At 45.6% G+C, this 19,868-nt stretch overlaps 1 protein-coding gene and 2 long non-coding RNA genes across 4 annotated transcripts; 2 read left to right on the forward strand and 1 right to left on the reverse strand.

The window, feature by feature from the left end:
* Positions 1-7,378: 7,378 nt before the first annotated feature.
* Positions 7,379-8,613, reverse strand: LOC115538235 (uncharacterized). The gene is made up of 2 exons (XR_003975176.1): positions 8,447-8,613; positions 7,379-8,332 (listed from the first exon to the last, which is right to left on the reverse strand). It is a non-coding gene; the product is annotated as an uncharacterized LOC115538235 (long non-coding RNA).
* A 190-nt stretch (positions 8,614-8,803) lies between these two features.
* LOC115538217 (uncharacterized) lies at positions 8,804-18,288 on the forward strand. 2 transcript variants are annotated; one of them, XM_030349880.1, is made up of 8 exons: positions 8,804-11,164; positions 11,415-11,607; positions 11,723-11,827; positions 13,151-13,255; positions 14,858-14,914; positions 15,369-17,368; positions 17,456-17,518; positions 17,881-18,288. In XM_030349880.1, exons 6-8 carry the CDS (start codon positions 15,406-15,408, stop codon positions 18,099-18,101), a joined length of 2,247 nt encoding a protein of 748 aa, XP_030205740.1. In that variant the 5' UTR covers positions 8,804-11,164; positions 11,415-11,607; positions 11,723-11,827; positions 13,151-13,255; positions 14,858-14,914; positions 15,369-15,405; the 3' UTR covers positions 18,102-18,288. The 2 variants fall into 2 exon arrangements, with proteins under 2 accessions (XP_030205740.1, XP_030205745.1); XM_030349885.1 differs by having other exon boundaries at positions 17,884-18,288.
* A 260-nt stretch (positions 18,289-18,548) lies between these two features.
* On the forward strand, positions 18,549-19,605 carry LOC115534252 (uncharacterized). The gene is made up of 2 exons (XR_003974303.1): positions 18,549-18,651; positions 19,056-19,605. It is a non-coding gene; the product is annotated as an uncharacterized LOC115534252 (long non-coding RNA).
* Positions 19,606-19,868: the final 263 nt, after the last annotated feature.

Below are 19,868 nucleotides of genomic sequence, written 5' to 3' on the forward strand. Positions count from 1 at the left end.
CCATCCGCCCCTGTTACTAAGTTTGCAGGAGGCGGGATAAGTGCTGCCGCTGTCACTCAGGTTTGTTTTGATTTGACGCAGACAGCACGGAGGCAGAACAGACCGCAGAACTCATCGCGATCGTCTTCAATGTTGCTGCAACGATGCAGCATATATTCAGAAGATATTCAGAAGAGCAGTACTTACGTGTATATGTGAAAGCAGCTATTATTATTAATATTGTAGCGACCATGGGACATTGAAATAGTTTGTGTGTTATGTGTTGCATAAAGTTCCTTCATGTACTTATGACTGGACATCGTTATGTCACCGGCGAGGTCAGTACATTGGTGTCAGAAGTGAAAGCTTTTTTCTTTTTTTTCTTTGTCCTGCTCGGCGAGTTGGCTGAAGTTGCTATTGCCGTTAGCTCTGTTTTGTTGTCCCTTTTTCTCTCCAACAATAATGCTCCCTGCGGACTGTCGGGTGAAGATAAAGATGGACGACTACGGCGAGGGGGCGTGTGGAGTAGCTTCGGAGTCTCTGGTGAGGGGAAGAACCCAATGGGAACCGGCCGTCGTTGAAAAAGATGATTTTTCCCGCATAGTTCGCAGCCCAGGCTGTCCGTGGCCGCCACAAGACGGCGACAGACATGGCGGCGCCGTTCTCACATCGAGCCCGGTAAGGCTGACTGGGAAGCTTTCCATGCGCAATTTGAACTTTTGGCCGATGCTGCCGGATGGTCAGTGCAGGTCAAAGCGCTGCAGCTTGCGATGTGTCTCCCTGTCTCGTTTAGGGCAGAGGGTCTGCTGGGGCTGCGGGTAGCCTGGCCACCTTGTCAAAGATTGCCCTAAAGCTGTGAGAGCCCAGGGAAACGGGTCAGGGTCCGAATAATTGGGGAGACGCGAGGCCCTGCCCCCGTACCCCCGCCGTCATCGTCTGGAGGAGCCCATCATCGCAGCCGGGGGGGCGGGGCTCCACCCCCAGAAGCAGACGACAGCATCCTGGAGCCTGTTGTCGTGGTGGGGCGGACCTGGGCGGGGGACTTTTGTCATGTTCCTGTCACTGTTGAGGGTGTGGCCTGTTTGGCTTTAGTCGATACAGGACGACCCTGGTGAGGCCAGACATTTTGCCAGGCTGGACAGTACTCCAACCTACAACTTTGCAGCTCCGCACAGTCACGGGGCAGAGGGCTCCCATGAAAGGCAAGGGGTTGTTGTCCATCTGCGTGGGAGGAAAGACTGTCCTCCACCCAGTGTCGGTAGAGGCTGTGCAGGACCCCTCTATCCTAGGGTTGGACTTCCTGCGGTGCACAGGCTGCCAGCTGGACCTGGAGAGGGGGGCGATTGGCTTCCAAGGGGGGCCCACAGTCTATATGGCCCCGCCAAACACCTCCTACATCCGGGCCCCACCGACAACAGCTCAGATGAACCAGTCACACGTCCCCGACCCCCTTCCCCCCCTTGCAAAGGCCTTCCAACCACCCTGTCTTCCCGATCCCTGTCCATTGTCTCAGTCCTCCTCCCGGAACCCTTCCCCCTCCCTCCCAACCCCTCCCGACAATGTTTCTGCCCCAAAAGTCTACTCCCTTGCCGGCACCCCACTCCATGAGCCTGGGCCCCTTCCCCTTCCCTGCCCAGCTTCCCTAGACAGGTGAGGAGACTGTGTTGTCTACTGTGCGGGTAATTTGGCAGGGGCACTGTGATGGACTATACCCTCAACAGCAGGAGCAGCTGTGGCTACTACTGGCGAAGATAAGCACAGCTTTGCCTTGAATTTGAGCGATGTGGGTCAGATGCACCTGATGCAGCATGAAATCGACACTGGGGATGCCAGGCCCATCAGAATGCACCCGTGTCGCCTGCCCTTGGCCCGCCAGGAGGCTGCGGACCAGGCGCTGTGGGAGATGCAGCATGCAAGCCTCATAGAGCCCTCAGATAGTCCCTGGGTAGCAGCCGTGGTGATGGTGCCTAAGAAGGGGGGTAAGTGGAGATTCTGTGTCGACTACACAGAATCTACATCGTTAGCTGTACGCCACTTCAAATATTACCTCTGTGGCCTGCACTTCACTGTAAGGACTGACCACTCCGCGCTCCAGTGGCTCATGTCTTTCAAGGAGCCAGAAGGGCAGGTCGCACGGTGGATCGAGGAGCTGCAGTCCTACAGCATCAGTGTGGTGCATAGGGCAGGGACACGCCATGGGTTGTTGTTGTCCATCTGCGTGGGAGGAAAGACTGTCCTCCACCCAGTGTCGGTAGAGGCTGTGCAGGACCCGTCTATCCTAGGGCTGGACTTCCTGCGGTGCACAGGCTGCCAGCTGGACCTGGACCTGGACCAGACGCTCTCTCCCGACGCCCCTGCAGGCTGCCGCTACTGTGAAAGGAGGGAGAGCCGTGAGAAGGAGCTGTGCAGCCAGGAGGGATGTTCTGCAGTGGAGGTGGCGTCCCCAGTCTGCTGTGAGCTCCGGGAGGTCGACACTGCAGGATGGAGACGGCAGCAGGAGGAGGACGCAGACCTTCGACCAGTGCTCCAGTGGTTGGACCTACAGCGGCGGCCCCCATGGGAAGAAGTGGCCGTTCTCTCCCTGGTCACCAAGGGATTGTGGGCTAAGTTCGAGGCCCTGCGGCTGTGAGATGGCGTGCTTCAGCGGGCCTGGAAGGAACCCGCCACCGGAGAGGTGAGGTGGCAGCTGGTGGTGCCTCGCTCTCTGCGTGGGGAAGTGCTTCAAGCGGTCCATGGTGCTGTAGGCTCGGGGCACTTTGGGGTGACAAAGACGTCGCCTCCGCCTTGGCTTCTACTGGGTGCAGCAAAAGAGCGACGTGGAGGACTTCTGTCGCCGCTGTGATGGCTGCAGAGCCCGCCAAGACACCACTGAAAGGTCCTATGCCCATTCCCTATGGAGAGGGTTGGGGTGGATGTGGTTGCTACCCTGCACAGAGAGGGGGAACAAGTATGTCCTCACGGCCATGGACTATTTTACCAAGTGGCCGGAGGCGTATGCTCTGCCTGACCAGGGGGCAGAGACCATAGCGGACGCTTTAGTCGGGGGGATGATTAGCCGTTTTGGGGCAGCAGAGTCCATCCACAGCGACCAGGGGAGAAATTTTGAATCCCGTGTCTTTGCGGCTTTATGTAGCAGGCTGGATATGCAGAAGAACCGTACTACCCCCCTGTGCCCACAGAGTGACGGCTTGATGTATGGAGCAGCTGGCCATTGTCTCGGCTGAGCATCAGCGGGACTGGGACACTCATATGCCTCTGCTGCTCATGGCATACAGGTAAGCTGCCCAGGAGTCGACGTCCTGCACGCCTGCTCTGCTGATGTTGGGCAGGGAGCTTCATACACCAGCTGACCTGGCGTTTGGCCAGCCGCCCGATTCTCCCCCTGTTCCTCCTGCCCCAGAGTATGCCAGGAGACTGCAGGACCGCCAGGAGACTCCAGGACCACCTGGAGACGGCTCACTCCTTCACCAGGGGATAGCTGCTGAGCGCAGGGGTGAGGCAGAAAAGGAACTATGATGTGCGTTCTCATGGCAGGCACTTTGAGGCTGGGGAGATGGTCTGGACCTACAGCCCGCGAAGAAAGAAGGGAAGATACCCGAAGCTTGATAGCGAGTGGATCGGGCCATGCAGGGTCCTGGAGAGAATGGGGGAGGTGGTGTACAGGGTCCAGCTACCACCTCGGGGAAGGAGAGTGGCCCTCCACAGTGACAGGTTGGCCCCTTATCGAGGCACCGCCACCCCTCAACCTGCTCCAGCGAGCCCTGCAGCTCCCCGCACCGGTGCGAATGGGCCCCGGACACGCACACCTCAGTGTTCTGGCCCTAGGTCCGCACCTAACCCTATCCTTGTCTCCCCTCCCTGTTGATCACCACAGTCAGCAACTTGGCCCCCAGCCCCGCCCCTCCCTTTCTCCCTGCCCGCCCCCGGGCCTGACACTCGTGGGCCCCTCTCACCCCCAGGCGCTTCTTCCCAGCCCCCCGTAGCCCCAACACGGCCTTGTAAGGAGGGGAGAGCGCCGGTTCGCTTCCGGGACTTTGTTTGTTCCCTCGAGGACGAGGAACTTTGAAGGGGGGAGGCAATGTATCGACCCTGGGACATTTAAATAGTTTGTGTGTTATGTGTTATATTTCGTTGTCCGTTTTGCCAGTTGTTTTATATGCATGCATTGCAATGTTCTTCTTGTCAATCAGTGTGGGGGGCAAATCATCAGGTCAGCTGGGGGAGGGCCTTGGGAGAACAGGAGGGTGGGGGCTTGCACGTTGAAGGGACCGGGTTGGGGGTAGCCCGGGTAACCGGTTGTTGTTAGCAGTGTTGGGAGTAACGGCGTTTAACGCCTCGTTTCCACATACGTACATTCTCGTATGCGATCCAACCGTCTCCAACCGAAAGTCCATTCATTCCTATGTGATTCTCCGTAATGTCCGTTTTTCCTCCGAGACTCCTCCCCTCCGTAAAATTTCTGTCCGGTATGTCCGTAATATACGTTCAAAAAATTTAACTTTCGCCGTCGTTTTACGGAGATACCGTATGAAAGTTTTTATGTTTTTCACAAAACATGTAAGTACCTGGCAGGCCAAACTCCTCACCGATCTCTTTCCAAGGCTGGTTGGTTTTGTTTTTATCTCTGTATATGTCGATCCTCATGTTCCAAAAACGGCCATTATCATACGCTCCCCCATCTTTTTTCCGTAAATAAATTCATGTCCGTACGTAAAACACTAGCGACTCCTTCCGTAAATTTACGGAAGCACGGATACGAAAAACATACGTATGTGGAAACGAGGCGTAAGTATAACGGCGTTACTAACGGCGTTCTTTTTCAGTAACGGAGTAATCTAATTAATTACTTTTCTCATTGTTGCAACAACGTTATCTTTACTGATAATGTAAAGTGGCGCGTTACCGTTACTATAATTTGGTTGAATGAAGCGTGCAATGTCACACACCAGCTGCGTGGTAGAGAGCAGGGGCGTGGGGATGATGACATCGTTGCAAACGCGATGATGATTGGCTGGGTGGGCGAATGCACTGCTCAGGCTGTCTCACTGCACGCTCTGACTACAGCTCAAGACAGCGACAATGGCGACAAACCAGGGGAATTCAAACGTAGCGTTCTCTAACTGGAAGTACCGGCACTACCGTACTTCTCACTCATGGAAATTAAAGGCAAGAATGTGTATTATCATGCACGCTATGCCCATGGAAAAAAACTTTATCCACGTCTGCCTCAAGTAACTCAAATCTAATAAAGCACCTTACATCAACCCATGCGAATATGACACTTGTTGCTGCTGCAGCTGCTAACCCAACCCCAAGCCCAAATGCAGCTAGCGTGAGCTCCAGAGAAGGAAATGGAAACAGGGACCTGTCAGGCAATGCGTCACGGGCGAGGATTGCTGCCAATGTTTCTGCTCCTGCAGGACTGGATGTTTGCCTGCAAGAACATGATTACCTCTAGACACACACACACACACACACACACACACACACACACACACACCCTAATTTTTTTTTTGTATATATATTCCTTGCTTTGTCAACAAATGTACATATATTTTTTTCATCAACTTTCAGCAGATATCGTCTCATTTCTTTTATGCTTAATAAAGCAGCGATTTTCTTCTTCAAACTCTTGCCTCCTGAAGTCCTTGTGTAACTCTGAATTTGCCAGTATGCATGTGAAATGTAACATAAAAATACACTTTTGCTTTCAAGAATGAGCAGATGAATTTAGAATAATATTTATTCACATCTTGGAGATTCACTTTTCAAACAGGGACAGGTACCATTCAGCCCTGACTGCTGCCGCCCTCTCCCTCTCTGCCTCTCTCGCCACTGCCTCTCTCTCTCTCTCTCCTCGTCCCTTTCTCCCTGCTCCCTCAAAAGCTCCAGCAGACTGTCCCTGGGTCTCTTTCTGCTACTGCTTCCCCCGGCCTCCTCAGTAGAAGAGGTAGAAGCCGGTGTGCTTACTACCCCACCTGTAGTGGCAGTCATGTTGGATGCAACAACCAGGGGCGGACAGATGGAGTGATGTCCCTGGAGTGCAGCATCCATGGCACCATACCACTGCCAGGTGGCGGCAGTAGCTGTACCGGCCTCTACCCCTCTGCCTGTGGGTGGGTCCCTAAGCGACTGAAAACAGGATATAAATTACTGCACTGTCAAACTAATTATCCTCATGTAATACACTTACTCTATTTAAAGGGCCACTGAAATGGTATTGTGTGTAGGTTAATTTTCATATGAAGGAATCTCTGGAATGCTCAGTATATACAATATAATCAGTATATAATACAAAGCAGATAAACAGGCAACGTATACTGACTTTTTACTTGAGCTTCAGATTGTTCCACTTCTTCATGGCCTGTTTGGTGGAAATATCCAGGCCAGAAGTGGAACTGAAGTCCCTAAAGCACATTCACACTGCCACTTTAATAACATGTAGCATATTATTCATAATAAATTAAGACTACTGAAACCCGACTTGAACCGTCCCCAAGAAATAAAAGCACTCAAAATCAATCAATACTCACTCCCATCCCGTAGCAGAGGAGTTGCGGAGGCCAGTGAACCGAGCTTCATTTGCCGCCCGCCACTCGATGAGGGCCCTTGTTTCTTCAATTGTCCCTTGATAAAATAGAACGTGTAAGCCTATATTAATTGAATGCATAATAAAGGCCATCATATCAAGTCCTGTTGAGTTACGGCTATCTGCCCGAGGTTTTTATAATAGGTAATCATCTATGAACTGGGGACTGATTGCTGAAGCTGGCCGGGCGAGCTAGCTGTCCCGCTCCGAAAAAGTGAAGACGTCCGAGAAAAACAAGTAGGATTTGACAGGTTGGAGAATTCAATGATAGCCTAATAAAAACGTTAAAAATAATAAATACCGATATTCGTAAAACAATATAATCATACTTCGAATTGGAACAGTGCTCGGGCAACGACTGATGACGTTTCACGAGTCCACGAGCACACGAGCACACACAAGTACGCGAATTGAGAAACGGCCTCTGTGTCGTGTTCGTTTCCCTCCCCTTACTTCGGTGCTCCCGGTCAAATTTGACCGGCCTGTTTGAACTGCCCTTACAATAACAAAAAAAACAATGATCATTACCAAATTTTATTGAACTCCCTTTTAACCTGTAAACAATGTCTCCAGACTACTGATTTCCATGAATAACTGCAGTGAATTAGCCTGGATACCAGCCTGAACTCCGCCCACAAAATATTTGGTCTGGGAGATTCAGTCTGGAATTGAGCTCGTTGGGAGGTATTAGGTCAGATCAAAAAGTGATCTGACCAATCAAATTGTAAGGGCGGGCTTTATACGTTGATGGACAGATGATACACATTAACGTAATCAACCACGTCACCAAAGGGCGCTCAGCGCTTTTACTTTTTTTCCCAAAAATGCTGACCGTGTTGCCAATTTGTCCGTGTATCCTTAAATTCTTTTTACAAAACAGGCATAAATCGTTTATGTCCATCTTCTTTTTCTACTTCTTCGAACGTGCGCTCACTTGAGTTAGTTTGAGAATAGCTGTGCTTCGCACAACATACGTCACATACTACGTTGCTCTGATTGGTTTTAGGTCTATCCAATTGAGCGAAGAGGCATTTTCCTTCCTGGTTCCGCCCTATAATCACAGCCCAATGGTTCGGTCTCAGACTCATATTCTGACTAGAATTATGAGTATGACATCGCCAGGCTAGCAGTGAATAGGAGTTACAATAGGAATTATTGTTAAAAAAAAATCTAAACAGAGACCAAATTCACAGAACATCAACTTGAACACATCGTGTGTGTGTTTGTGTGTGTGTGTGTGTGTGTGTGTGTGTGTGTGTGTGTGTGTGTGTGTGTGTGTGTGTGTGTGTGTGTGTGTGTGTGTGTGTGTGTGTGTGTGTGTGTGTGTGTGTGTGTGTTCAAACACAGGAGTGGCATTTTGCAATCAGGTCGCAGTGTGCCTTGCAAAACGTATGCATCACATTTGAAACATGTAAGACTTGTCTCCTTGTCTCTAGGGGCACAGAGCTCGCATCTCTTCCGTTTCTGCCCCTGGTTTGGGGGGAGAGCGGCCAGGGCAGTGGCTGGGGCTTGCAGACTCCTCACCAGACTGCCAGAGGCTGGTGTGCGGGGAAGGTGCTGGAGCCGTTGAATTAGAGGAGTCACTAAATCTTTCCCAAGCTCTGCCAGGAAGAGTTTCCTCTTGAAACATTTCCCCTGATTCCAGGCTGGGTCAATCGCTGTCCAAACCACATATGCATTACATGCAGACACATCAAGGATGTTGTGGAACACTGCCACAGGCCAACGAGCTGTCATTCACTTGCAGGTGTATGTACCAGTAAGCTGCAATGAAAGAAACAATGACCAGATTTGAAGCAATATTGAATCTGTCTTACACAAAATGTTTTACATGAATACAAGTAAATCAAATGCATGACAGATGAAAATATACATTACCTTATCAAGGCAGTCAACGCCTCCTTTGTTTCTGTTGTAGTCCAGGATGATCTGGGGTTTCCTGTGCTCTGCTTTGCTGACAGCGGCGTATTTGTGTCGAGTGCTCATCAGGATGACAGTCTTATTTTTCTTGGGCAAATATGACACAAGACTATGTATCAGTGAAAGCAAATTTGGATGAGAGTGCATTCCTACCTCTGGTCTCGAAACCAGTGCAGGTTAAAGCTTGTTCTTCCTCACTGTCCCCGCCATGGTGAGCTTTGTTTTCAGCAGCTTCTGACCAAGCCCATGTGATGTGAAAAAGTTATCACATGTGATGTTTTGCCCCTTCAGACCGGCTGTCATGTCCAACACAACACGCATGCCTTGTTTTTTTCTGGCCTTCCAGTAACAGGTTTCCCCGTGTAAACCTGCATATTCCAGGCGTAGCTGCTCCTGGCATCACATGCTGCCCAGATCTTGATCCCATTCTTGCCTGGTTTGCTTGGGATGTACTGTTTGAATGGACTGCGATCTGAAAGGGACCAGGCGCTCGTCCACTGTCACCTCAGGGCCTGGGTTGTACATTAGTGGTAGGCGCTCCACCCACCTGTCCCAAACGTTCCTGATGGCAGCCAGTTTGTCGTCTCGCCAGCGGAAAGGTCGTGTAGCTCTGTCATCAAATCTGATAACTCTTGAGAGGATATGAAAATGCTGCATGGACATAGTTGACCGGAATATAGGCCTCCCTGACTCTGCATCCCACAGACTTTTTGTAGCCTCATGTTGGACCGATGTACTCCTGCTAGAATCAACAGACCCATGTAGGCTGTGGGGTCTACCTGGTCCAATGCCTTCCATGTATCCGCAAACACATGCCCCCCTTCCAGGTTTGTCATCGCAAGTATAATTTCCACAATGGACTCTGGTAAAATGAGTTGGAAGCTGGGCTTGATGTCATCTACACGAGATGTTGCATACCGTGTTGGCCCTGGAGTCATCCTAATGATACTTTCCCCTCTGGCTCTGCCTCCTCTGTCCTGGGGGATGAATACCAGAGCAAGTTGCCATCCTTGGACTGGAATTCCACCTCAGGTGTGTCTTCCCCAGGGGCCTCTTCGCCAGGTGCCTCTTCCCCAGGGGCCTCTTCGCCAGGTGCCTCTTCCCCAGTGGCCTCTTCCTCAGGGGCCTCTTCCTCAGGGGCCTCTTCCTCGCCATCTGTTGAATGTTCGGTCTCATGATGGTCTGGATCAAAATCAGGATCGTTGTCTTATATTTCGGAGACTTCCTCCTCTATTTCTGGTCCAACTTCAATCCCCTCTTCATCAGTTTGAAAAAAAAGGTCAAGAGCCTCTCTGACAGAAAATCGTCTGATCGGGCGCTGACTCATTGTGTTCATGGTAAAATAAGACCGATGCACAAGCAAGCTATATATAGGGGATCTGTGAGAAGATATCACATATTTTGTATTGAAAGTGTGGTTCACGTGGGGGGATAGGTACATAAGCACGGGAAAGAGAGGACACATAATTGTTCAGTCTGAAAGGGGTTGAAGTGGGGTGGAGTGTGTGTGTGTGTGTGTGTGTGTGTGTGTGTGTGTGTGTGTGTGCTGGTATTTATCACGTCGCGGGGACATCAATCTGTAAACACAGTCACGTCATGGGGACCTCTTGCAGTGTGGGGACAAAAAAGCAGGTCCCCATAAGGATAACCCATTACAATGAATACAGGATTTTTTTCTAAAGGTGCCTGTGTGGTTTTTAGCCATGGCCCATAACACACGTTTACCGGTAGTTGTGTGAGTGTTTGGGAGGGGGCCAAGTTGCGCCCCTAAAGGTTCGCGGCTGCAAGTGCACTCACTGCGCCAAACACGGATTCCAAATATGGTTGGGTACCGCCCACTTCCAGGTAGGTTCCCGCCGCTAGCAGGAACTGTGCCTGACTGTTCGCTGGTCTGGGAAATTGCTTGGAGCTCATTAAGGATTGATACGGCGATTTAAGGAGATAATGACAGAAGAGCTTTTTCTAAGGAGCCAAGGGGAAACACACGGTAGGTACTTTGGCATGACAAACCAGTATTACCAGTATTCATCCCTCAAATGAACTCTAATTAGTTAGCCGGACAGCTAGTTAAATAGCATCCAGCTGCAGGCCTGGAGCCGGAGCCGGGGCCTGTGGTGGGGAAACGGGACCTGTTGTGTGGGACTGGGAGGTCGTTTCTCTGGCGGTTTTTGCGTCACAGTCGGCCCCTTGGTTGCCCCAGTCGAGTTTTTCAACATTCATTTTTGGTGTTTTATGCCAAAAATGGATAAACTCTTAATTCCTCGAGCTGCACCACGTGCCCCGGCCCGGATACCTCCGGGTCTACAGCTGGATGCGACTCCGCTAGTTGGCTGGATTACAAACGTTACCTATCAGAACTATTTCACTGTTTTTTCCAACCAGCGAGGGACATTCACATTGTCATGCAATGCATTGTGAAGGAGTTACACATAATACAAACTAAAAACGTTTGCATGTTTAACAGTGTTAAAAGAGTTATCTCTTTGCGTATCTCATTATGCAGTTTAAAGACTGCGTTGGGTTCTCGGGCGTCCCTGGTACTTCCACTTCCACATAAACCCTGAAGCGAGATTGAACTGTACATGGAGGAGAAAGTGATTGTTGCATTATGCTGATATACCACGAATCATGTACTGCATTTCTTTTCATGTTTAGGTGGAGAGGGAAAACATGGTGGTAAGTATTTAAGTTACGCCTAAACTATACTCTATACTCAATTTTAGGTGAGGCTCTGATTTTGTGGAATACATTGTCTGTTAAATATGACTGACAATGTATTCCAGAAAGTTAAACTGATTGAGCCATGTGATCCTGCATTGTAACTATATTTGTCAGGAATCAGAGTATACTTCGAACGTAACAATTCTTTTTCCATGAACTTGTCATGACATTTATGTTCCCCTTTCCTCATGTTTCATCTTTTTAGTATTGATGCCGCCAGAGATGACGGTTCACTTGGGCGTCTCGTTAACGACGAACACAGGCGTCCAAACTGTAAAATGAAAAATATTGATGTCAATAGAAGCCCACATCTTTGTTTGTTTGCCCTTATGGACATAAAACAAGGAGAAGAAATTTCATACGATTATGGAGGTGAAGACTGCCCATGGAGAACAGAAGTATGTGGCGCAATTACAGTTTGCTAAACAGTGACTTCAAATTACTACTTACTAATTTAAGTTCTACTTCTGCTTTCTTGTGAATGATTTTCATTGTTAAATGTATGTCTTACAGACGACCACAGTTGGACCAAATGCACTGCTGGTAGAAGATTTGCATACTGTTGTCCTGGCAAATACCGAAGTGGGTGATGCTACTCATCCAAACATCGCTCAACAGGTACATTCATGTTTACTTCAAATGTTATTAATCTCTTTATAGCCTTTCTTTTTCAGTTTTTATGTTTAAAGCTAGCCAAAATAGGAAACTTAAAGGTCCCATGACATGAAAATCTCACTATGAGGTTATCTAACATAAATATGAGTTCCCCTAGCCTGCCTATGGTCCCCCAGTTGCGTTTGGTGTAAAACGAGCACTAGCTGTTCTGCTCGCCTTTGAAAAAACGGAGGCTCAAGCGCGCTGAGGCTCAAGCCGCTTATGTCGTCATAAAGCATCTAAGCTCCTCCCCTTACTCTGCCTGTCCCACCCAGAGACGTTGGCCCGCCAATGAGACACGACCGTGCGAGCGCCACATGTGCGTGTGTGAATACACACACTGTAACGCAAGTGTTTCTTGTCGGTTCTTTGACGTCTCTTGTATTTCCACAACGAGACAGTGGGGGCTATCTGAGCCATGGTTGAGAAGGAATTGGGGGAAAGGATCTTTGGCTTTGACTCGCTGAAGTACATGAACTGCGATATGCCGCCGGTTGCCGCGAGGCACCATCGCCCGGCAGAGGGCAGCCGGCAGCAGGCAGAAAGTGGAAGAACCAGAGACGTCGCAGAACCCGACAAAGTCGTTTGTGATTCATAATATCGTCTGGAGGCGCGCACAGCTTTTGGCCGTGATAATATGTATTATATGTTATAGATATCTATTTATTATATGATATTATTTAGATATAGAGCTCCAGGACTGCAACGCAAGTGTTGTACACTTCCTTGTTATTTGGATAACTGTTCTGCTTTTGGTGTTATGGCGCATAACACGTCGGACTCTCGTCTCTGGTATTTCTACAACGAGACTCGTAGTGGGGGTTACCTCAGCCAAGGTTGAGAATGAATTGGGGGGGGGGGGGAAGGAACTTTGGCTTTGACTCCCTCTTCTTTCTAGGTTAATTATCACTCTATTCTGGACACTCACGACGTCCCCACAACACACCTTTTGGTCAGTGTTTGGCTAGAAGCTTTGGGTGAAACATTGGAGACAACTGGTCCCCACAAGGAACATTAACATTGTGTTTGAAATGTCCCCACAAAGCATGTTATTAAAGTGATCTCAGAAAGAGCTGGGCTGGGCAGGAACAGATATTTTGACTATGAATGTATCGTTTATTTTCTCTACGGCCTGGTGTATATCGGCATGCATGTCATCCAAGAGATTTGTCGGAATCTGTCGTTAATCTTAATCATGTTTTACAGTGGACATCAAATTGACATGATATGTTTTCAGAATGTAAAATAGTCATTGTGAAATGTTTTTTTTTTTCTTTTTTTTCACAGATGATCACAGTTGGAGAAGATGCCCTGCTAGATGGGGGCTCGAAGCCTGTCCTTTCAAACACCGAAGGGGATGATGATGCTACTCGTCCGATAATCACTAAACAGGTACATTCATGTTTATCACTTCAAATGTAATTATAGTCTCTCTCATAGCCTTGCTTTTTCAGTGTTTGTGTTTTTAAAGCTAGCCAAAATGGGAAAGGAACTATATTAGGTTGTGTTCTGGTTTAAATAAATACAGCCAAACAGTTTAATGTAATGCAACTACAAGATGTATGGTAGTGGGATATTTAAAATATATTTTAACCTTCAGAGGGACTTTCTTTCTAGGTTAATTATCACTCTATTCTGGACACTCACGACGTCCCCACAACACACCTTTTAGTCAGTGTTTGGCTAGAAGCTTTGGGTGAAACATTGGAGACAACTGGTCCCCACAAGGAACATTAACATTGTGTTTGAAATGTCCCCACAAAGCATGTTATTAAAGTGATCTCAGAAAGAGCTGGGCTGGGCAGGAACAGATATTTTGACAATGAATGTATCGTTTATTTTCTCTACGGCCTGGTGTATATCGGCATGCATGTCATCCAAGAGATTTGTCGGAATCTGTCGTTAATCTTAATCATGTTTTACAGTGGACATCAAATTGACATGATATGTTTTCAGAATGTAAAATAGTCATTGTGAAATGTTTTTTGTTTTTGTTTTTTTCACAGATGACCACAGTTGGAGATGATGCCCTGCTAGATGGGGGCTCGAAGCCTGTCCTTTCAAACACCGAAGGGGATGATGATGCTACTCCTCCGATAATCACTAAACAGGTACATTCATGTTTATCACTTCAAATGTAATTATAGTCTCTCTCATAGCCTTGCTTTTTCAGTTTTTGTGTTTTTAAAGCTAGCCAAAATGGGAAAGGAAGTATATTAGGTTGTGTTCTGGTTTAAATAAATACAGCCAAACAGTTTAATGTAATGCAACTATAAGATGTATGGTAGTGGGATATTTAAAATATATTTTAACCTTCAGAGGGACTTTCTTTCTAGTTTAATTATCACTCTATTCTGGACACTTACGATGTCCCCACAACACACCTTTTAGTCAGTGTTTGGCTAGAAGCTTTGGGTGAAACATTGGAGACAACTGGTCCCCACAGGGAACATTAACATTGTGTTTGAAATGTCCCCACAAAGCCTGTTATTAAAGTGTGTTCTCAGAACGAGCTGGGCTGGGCAGGAACAGATATTTTGACTTTGAATGTTTAATTAATTTTTTCTGCGGCCTGGTGTATATTGGCATGCATCTCATCCAAGAGATTTTGTCAGAATCAGTCGTTAATCTTAATCATGTTATCATGTTAATCTTGACAACTGGTCCCCACAAGGAACTTTAACATTGTGTTTGAAATGTCCCCACCAAGACTATTTTAGATATATGTAATGTATAAACTCAAGATGTCGTAATATGCAGCACAAAAAGCGGACTCAATCTGGAGTTCTAAGCCGCAAACTAATATGGTATATCTACCTATGTCAGATAGACAACAACTCCCATGTTAGTTCCTGACATTATCAAACTATCTTTAGTTATTTTTGTGATTGTGCCACCCCGAGCGGCAAAATGTAATATTTTAAACCAATAGGTATTTGATTCAGCTGCCAATAGTTTAATGGTAAATGTTTGCGCTGTTGTTTTTATGTACAGATCCCAAATGAAAATGAGATTTTCGTCCCAAGACTGAGACAAACTAAAAGCATCATAGTAAGTGGCAAAAATGAAAAATTCATAGTGTGGATCAACCATATACAAGTATTTTATACAAATGTATACATTTTCTTTTTTAATTAAAAAAATGTAATGTATCTGTATGGCTCTACTGTACGGAACTTATCTGGATTGTTTAGGGCTTCAATCAATAATCATTTTCATCAACTAATCAGTTGATTACTTTCTCAATAAATAATTTTTCTAATTTGTGCTCTATAATACCAGAGAACAGTTTAAAATGGGCTTAAAGAAAAAGTGATGCACAAGTCGATATCATTCAGAGTAATTTAAGATCTACTGTCCCAAAACCTAAAAGATTATTAAAATGTAAATGACAACAAAGCAAATTCCCTCACTTAAAACTCAAAATCATAAAATGTTTAGCCTTTTTCAAGAAAATGTATTTACAACTAAAATGATTGTTCCCATTTACTTCTTCTGTTTTTAGATGAAAGACACCGTTCTTGACGATTCTGTTCAACTATATGATTCCACATCAAGAGAGTTCAGATGAGTACATTCCAGATTCCAGCTGCGACAGTGAAGATAGTGATGTTACCCTCAAACGAAACAAAAGAAAAAAATATCAATCTCTTGATGACTTGCTGAATGACTCTGACTCAATGAGTACTCCTGTCTGTGAAACCGCAACGTCGGACAGCATGACCTTTGACAGCCAAAGCCTTACTTCTGAAGCCACTGGAGCAGAAGATGAACCCTGTTCAAGTCTTAACAAAAATGACAGTATAGTTGTTGGTGAATGCCAAAAGAGAAGTGGAAGCAGAGTGTACGACAAGAGACATTACTGTTTGTATTGCTCTAAGTCTTATGCTAAGATGGCAAGGCATCTAGAAAGTGCACATGGAAAGGAATCCGATGTGGCTAAATCTTTTAGCTTTCCAAAGGGTTCAAAGGAGAGAAAAATGCAGCTAGATTATATTCGCAACAGGGGAAACTATGCTCACAATGCTGCAGTTATGGAGTCAGGAAAGGGGGAACTAGTGCCATTTAAACGACCACCTGAAAAAGCGCAGGGAAATGACTTCATGCACTGTGCATACTGCCAAGGACTTTTTTCAAGAAAAGTCTTGTGGCGGCACATGAAGAATTGCAGATTTAAACCTGGATCAGTCACCTCTAAACCAGGAAAAAAACGTGTTCAGTCCATCTGTACATACACGGGGCCTGTGCCTTCACTTGTCACTGAAAAACTATGGGGAGTAATCAGTGCCATGAATCCTGGCCCAATCACAGATCAAATAAAAAACGACCAAGTCATTATTGATGTGGGGCAACACTTGTTAAACAAAGGAGGGACATCAGATAAGAATCAACAGTGTGTTCGGGAGAAGATGCGAGAAATGGGAAGGCTGATCTACAATGCCAGGAAAGTCACCAACCTAAAAAAAATGGAAGATCTGATAAATCCTAAAAATTACATGGAGACGATCAAAGCTGTCAAGAAGACATGTGGTTATGACAGTGAAACAAACATGTTTTTGATTCCATCACTAGCAACCAAACTTGGGAATGCTCTTGTTAAAGTAAGCAAACTCTTAAAGGCTCAGGGTTTAATCTCAAACGACAAAGAGCTTGCAAAAAATGCTAGCGAGTTTCTAGATGTCCATGGTGAAAAGTGGAATGAGCTGATATCAGCAACAGCATTGAGGAACATCCGGGAAGCTAAGTGGAATGTGCCCACTCTCATGCCCTTTACTGAGGACGTCCAGAAAATGCACACGTACCTCAGTCGAGTCCAAGAGGGTTGTTTCAGTTCACTGTCTGAACATCCTTGTACAAAAGCCTGGATGGAGCTGGCAAAGGTGTGTCTGACCCAGATCATTTTATTCAACCGTCGCAGGGAGGGAGAGGTGGCAAGCATGCCCTTAACTGCGTTTACATCACGAGACACCTCTGACCCGCATGATGATGTAGACTGGGCACTGTCTGAAGTGGAGAAGAAACTGTGCAGACACTTTTCACGGATTATAATCAGGGAAAAACGTGGTCGCCCTGTTCCTATTCTCCTGACACCCAAAATGCTCACTTCACTAGAACTGCTTGTTGGGCAGAGGGAGGCTTGTGGCGTTCTAAAAGAAAATTGTTACCTCTTTGCAAGACCAGAATGTATGACACATTTTCGGGGTTCAGACTGCATCCGTGGCTTTGCCAAAATCTGCGGTGCTAAGTGTCCAAAGTCATTGACGTCGACAAGACTCAGAAAGCATGCCGCAACTCTTTCAACTGTGCTGAACATGACAAACACAGAAATGGACCAGTTGGCCAACTTTCTGGGGCATGATATAAGAATACACCGCGAATACTACAGACTACCTGAGAAGACCCTGCAACTCGCTAAGATTAGCAAACTCTTAATGGCACTTGAGCAAGGAAGATTAGCAGAATTTCATCGCAAGAACTTGGATGAAATTGGGATAGGTCCAGATGGTAGGTTTTTTCCTATTTTTTATTTTTTGTGTTTTGATATCAATGATTGATAACTGGTATGAATGATAACTTGTATGAATTCCACAGAAAAGGTTTTTGAAAGTGAAGATGAAAGCCCACAGGAGGCACACTGTTCATCTACTGCTGATGGTATGTAATGTCAATTGTAAGTGTCATTTGGGGACATATGGAATAACTATTAAGGAATTTAAAGCTAAAATTATGCAAAGAATCTAACATAATCCATGGGATACTTCAATCAAACTTAAGTCCTTAAAAAAACACTTTACTGTATTGCCTGCTCAGGTAAAGTTGACCTCAAGAGTTGGTTGGCACTTGGTTATTTCTAACCATCAACAACTTTAATGATTGAATACACATGTTTTCACTAAATACAACAAACATCCCTGCAAAAAAGGACATAAATTGGGTTTTGTCTTCAAGCTATAATACATGTAAAGTATGTGTCTTACTGGTAATGTTGATTTTTGATTATTTTCCATAACCATCAGCAGAAGAGACTCTTCCTCACATCGAGAGCCCTGAAATTCCACCAACCAAGAAGCGAAGACAACGGCCGTTGGTTGAAATGCCGGAAGAAGTCGGCGCTATGAGGCCTTCCTCACAAGGTGAACTCTTTACACATGTCTTTTGTACGTCAGTAAAGATTGTCTGTTCCTCTTTGGAAATGGATTTTATTCAGTTTACCAATTTAAAGTTGTATCAGTTATAACAGCCCTATCAGAATATACAAAGGTTGGGGGATGAATTGTCATTAGTTTATTTTCAATGCATATGCCTATAATGGGGGGATTTATGCAATATCTGTTTGGAAATTGAAAGCTAAGATGATGCATATTAGCTTTCAATTGGCTCACGTGGCATACTTAATCAAACATGCATCCTTAAAGAAACGTAACTGAATGCCCTTGTCAGGTAAAGTTTACCTCAATATTTGGTTGGTACTTGGTTCTTTGTGATGGCCGTTTGTTTTGCACCTATTTTTCCCTCATCAACAACGTTAATGATTGAATGCACTTGTTTTCACTAATGACAAACATTCCTGCAAAAAGGTCATCATTTGGGTATTGTCAGCATTCTATAGAAGATGTAAAGTATGTGTCTTTCTGGTGATGTTGAATTTGGATTATTTTCCATAAAACCATCAGCAGAGACTCTTCCTCACATCAAGAGCCCTGAAATGCCACCACCCAAGAAACGCAGACAACGGCCTTTGGTGGAAATGCCGGAAGAAGTCGGCGCTATGAGGCCTTCCTCCCAAGGTGAACTCTTTACACATGTCTACATTTTTTATGAAACCTATCTATTTTTGCTCAATGTCAACTCTAGCAGCCGTGCAACAAACTCCTGCAAACACAGGATCAAAAGAGAACATGAATTACAAATTCACATTTTCCTGAATGTATGAAAAGTGAGCCCAGACACTGATCATATTGCACAATTTATTTGTTTTCCTTTTAGCTGTTCCTTTTCCCCAGTGTTGATTTCAGTTAAGTTCAAGTGGCAGAATGCACAAATCAATGTTTGACTGAAAGTGTTTTATCCATAAGTAGAGTGCACATAAGTTTACTTTCTGCTTTACTGTAGATACTGGCTTATTCTGTATACCAAATTCCAGCACACATTCCTAACCCTTTGAATTACAATTTTCTCTGCCCACTTTAAGGTAAAGCTGCAAAGAAGAAAAAACCCTGGCAGCCGACAGAGGTCCAGGCAGTCGAGAGGCACATGACTCGCTTCATCACCTCTTGCATTGTACCTGGGAAGAGTGATTGTGAGAAATGTTTAAGGGTTGAACCAGAAGCACTACAGAACCGGGATTGGCAGAACCTTAAATTCTACATTCATAACCGAATTAAGTCCTACAAAAAGAAGTGGCAATGAAAATAGTTTATACATTGCATGTATAATGTATAATATTATACATTATACATGTATAATAATTTTTAATTATTATACATGTATATATATCCACGTAATTTAAACATGAGTCTGAAAGAAGTTTAATTATTATAGATTTAAATTTCAGGTAGTCGTTCAGTACTATCATTTTGCTCAGAAAGGCCAAAAAGGGCATAATTTTAAAAGAATATGGTGACGTTTCTACCTTGATTCTGTATTTCTAGATGCTTTGTATCCAACAAATCTTGTTGAAGGGCCAATAAAAGCCCAAAAATGAGTGAGACCTCAATAAAAGTTTACTTTTGCAATTTAAATGTGTAAATCATGTCTTGGAATTCAAGAGGTAGTTAGTCTTAGCATTGTTGCATAGTTTAAGGAGATTGACTGAAACTGTAGTTGGGTGATTATGGTTGATATTCTAAGCCGGAAATGACATACTTGTGACTGAAAATTGAAAAAGTAGAAAGCTTTGACTTGAAACTATCCAGCTTCTATCTTTCAATCCTTCGTACTAGGTGAATAAATACCCGTTTACTACATCCTTAAATGTTAATTTAATTCTCACTCATATTCCTAG

This window comes from Gadus morhua, chromosome 2, assembly GCF_902167405.1.
Source record: "Gadus morhua chromosome 2, gadMor3.0, whole genome shotgun sequence".
Lineage (NCBI taxonomy): Eukaryota > Metazoa > Chordata > Actinopteri > Gadiformes > Gadidae > Gadus > Gadus morhua.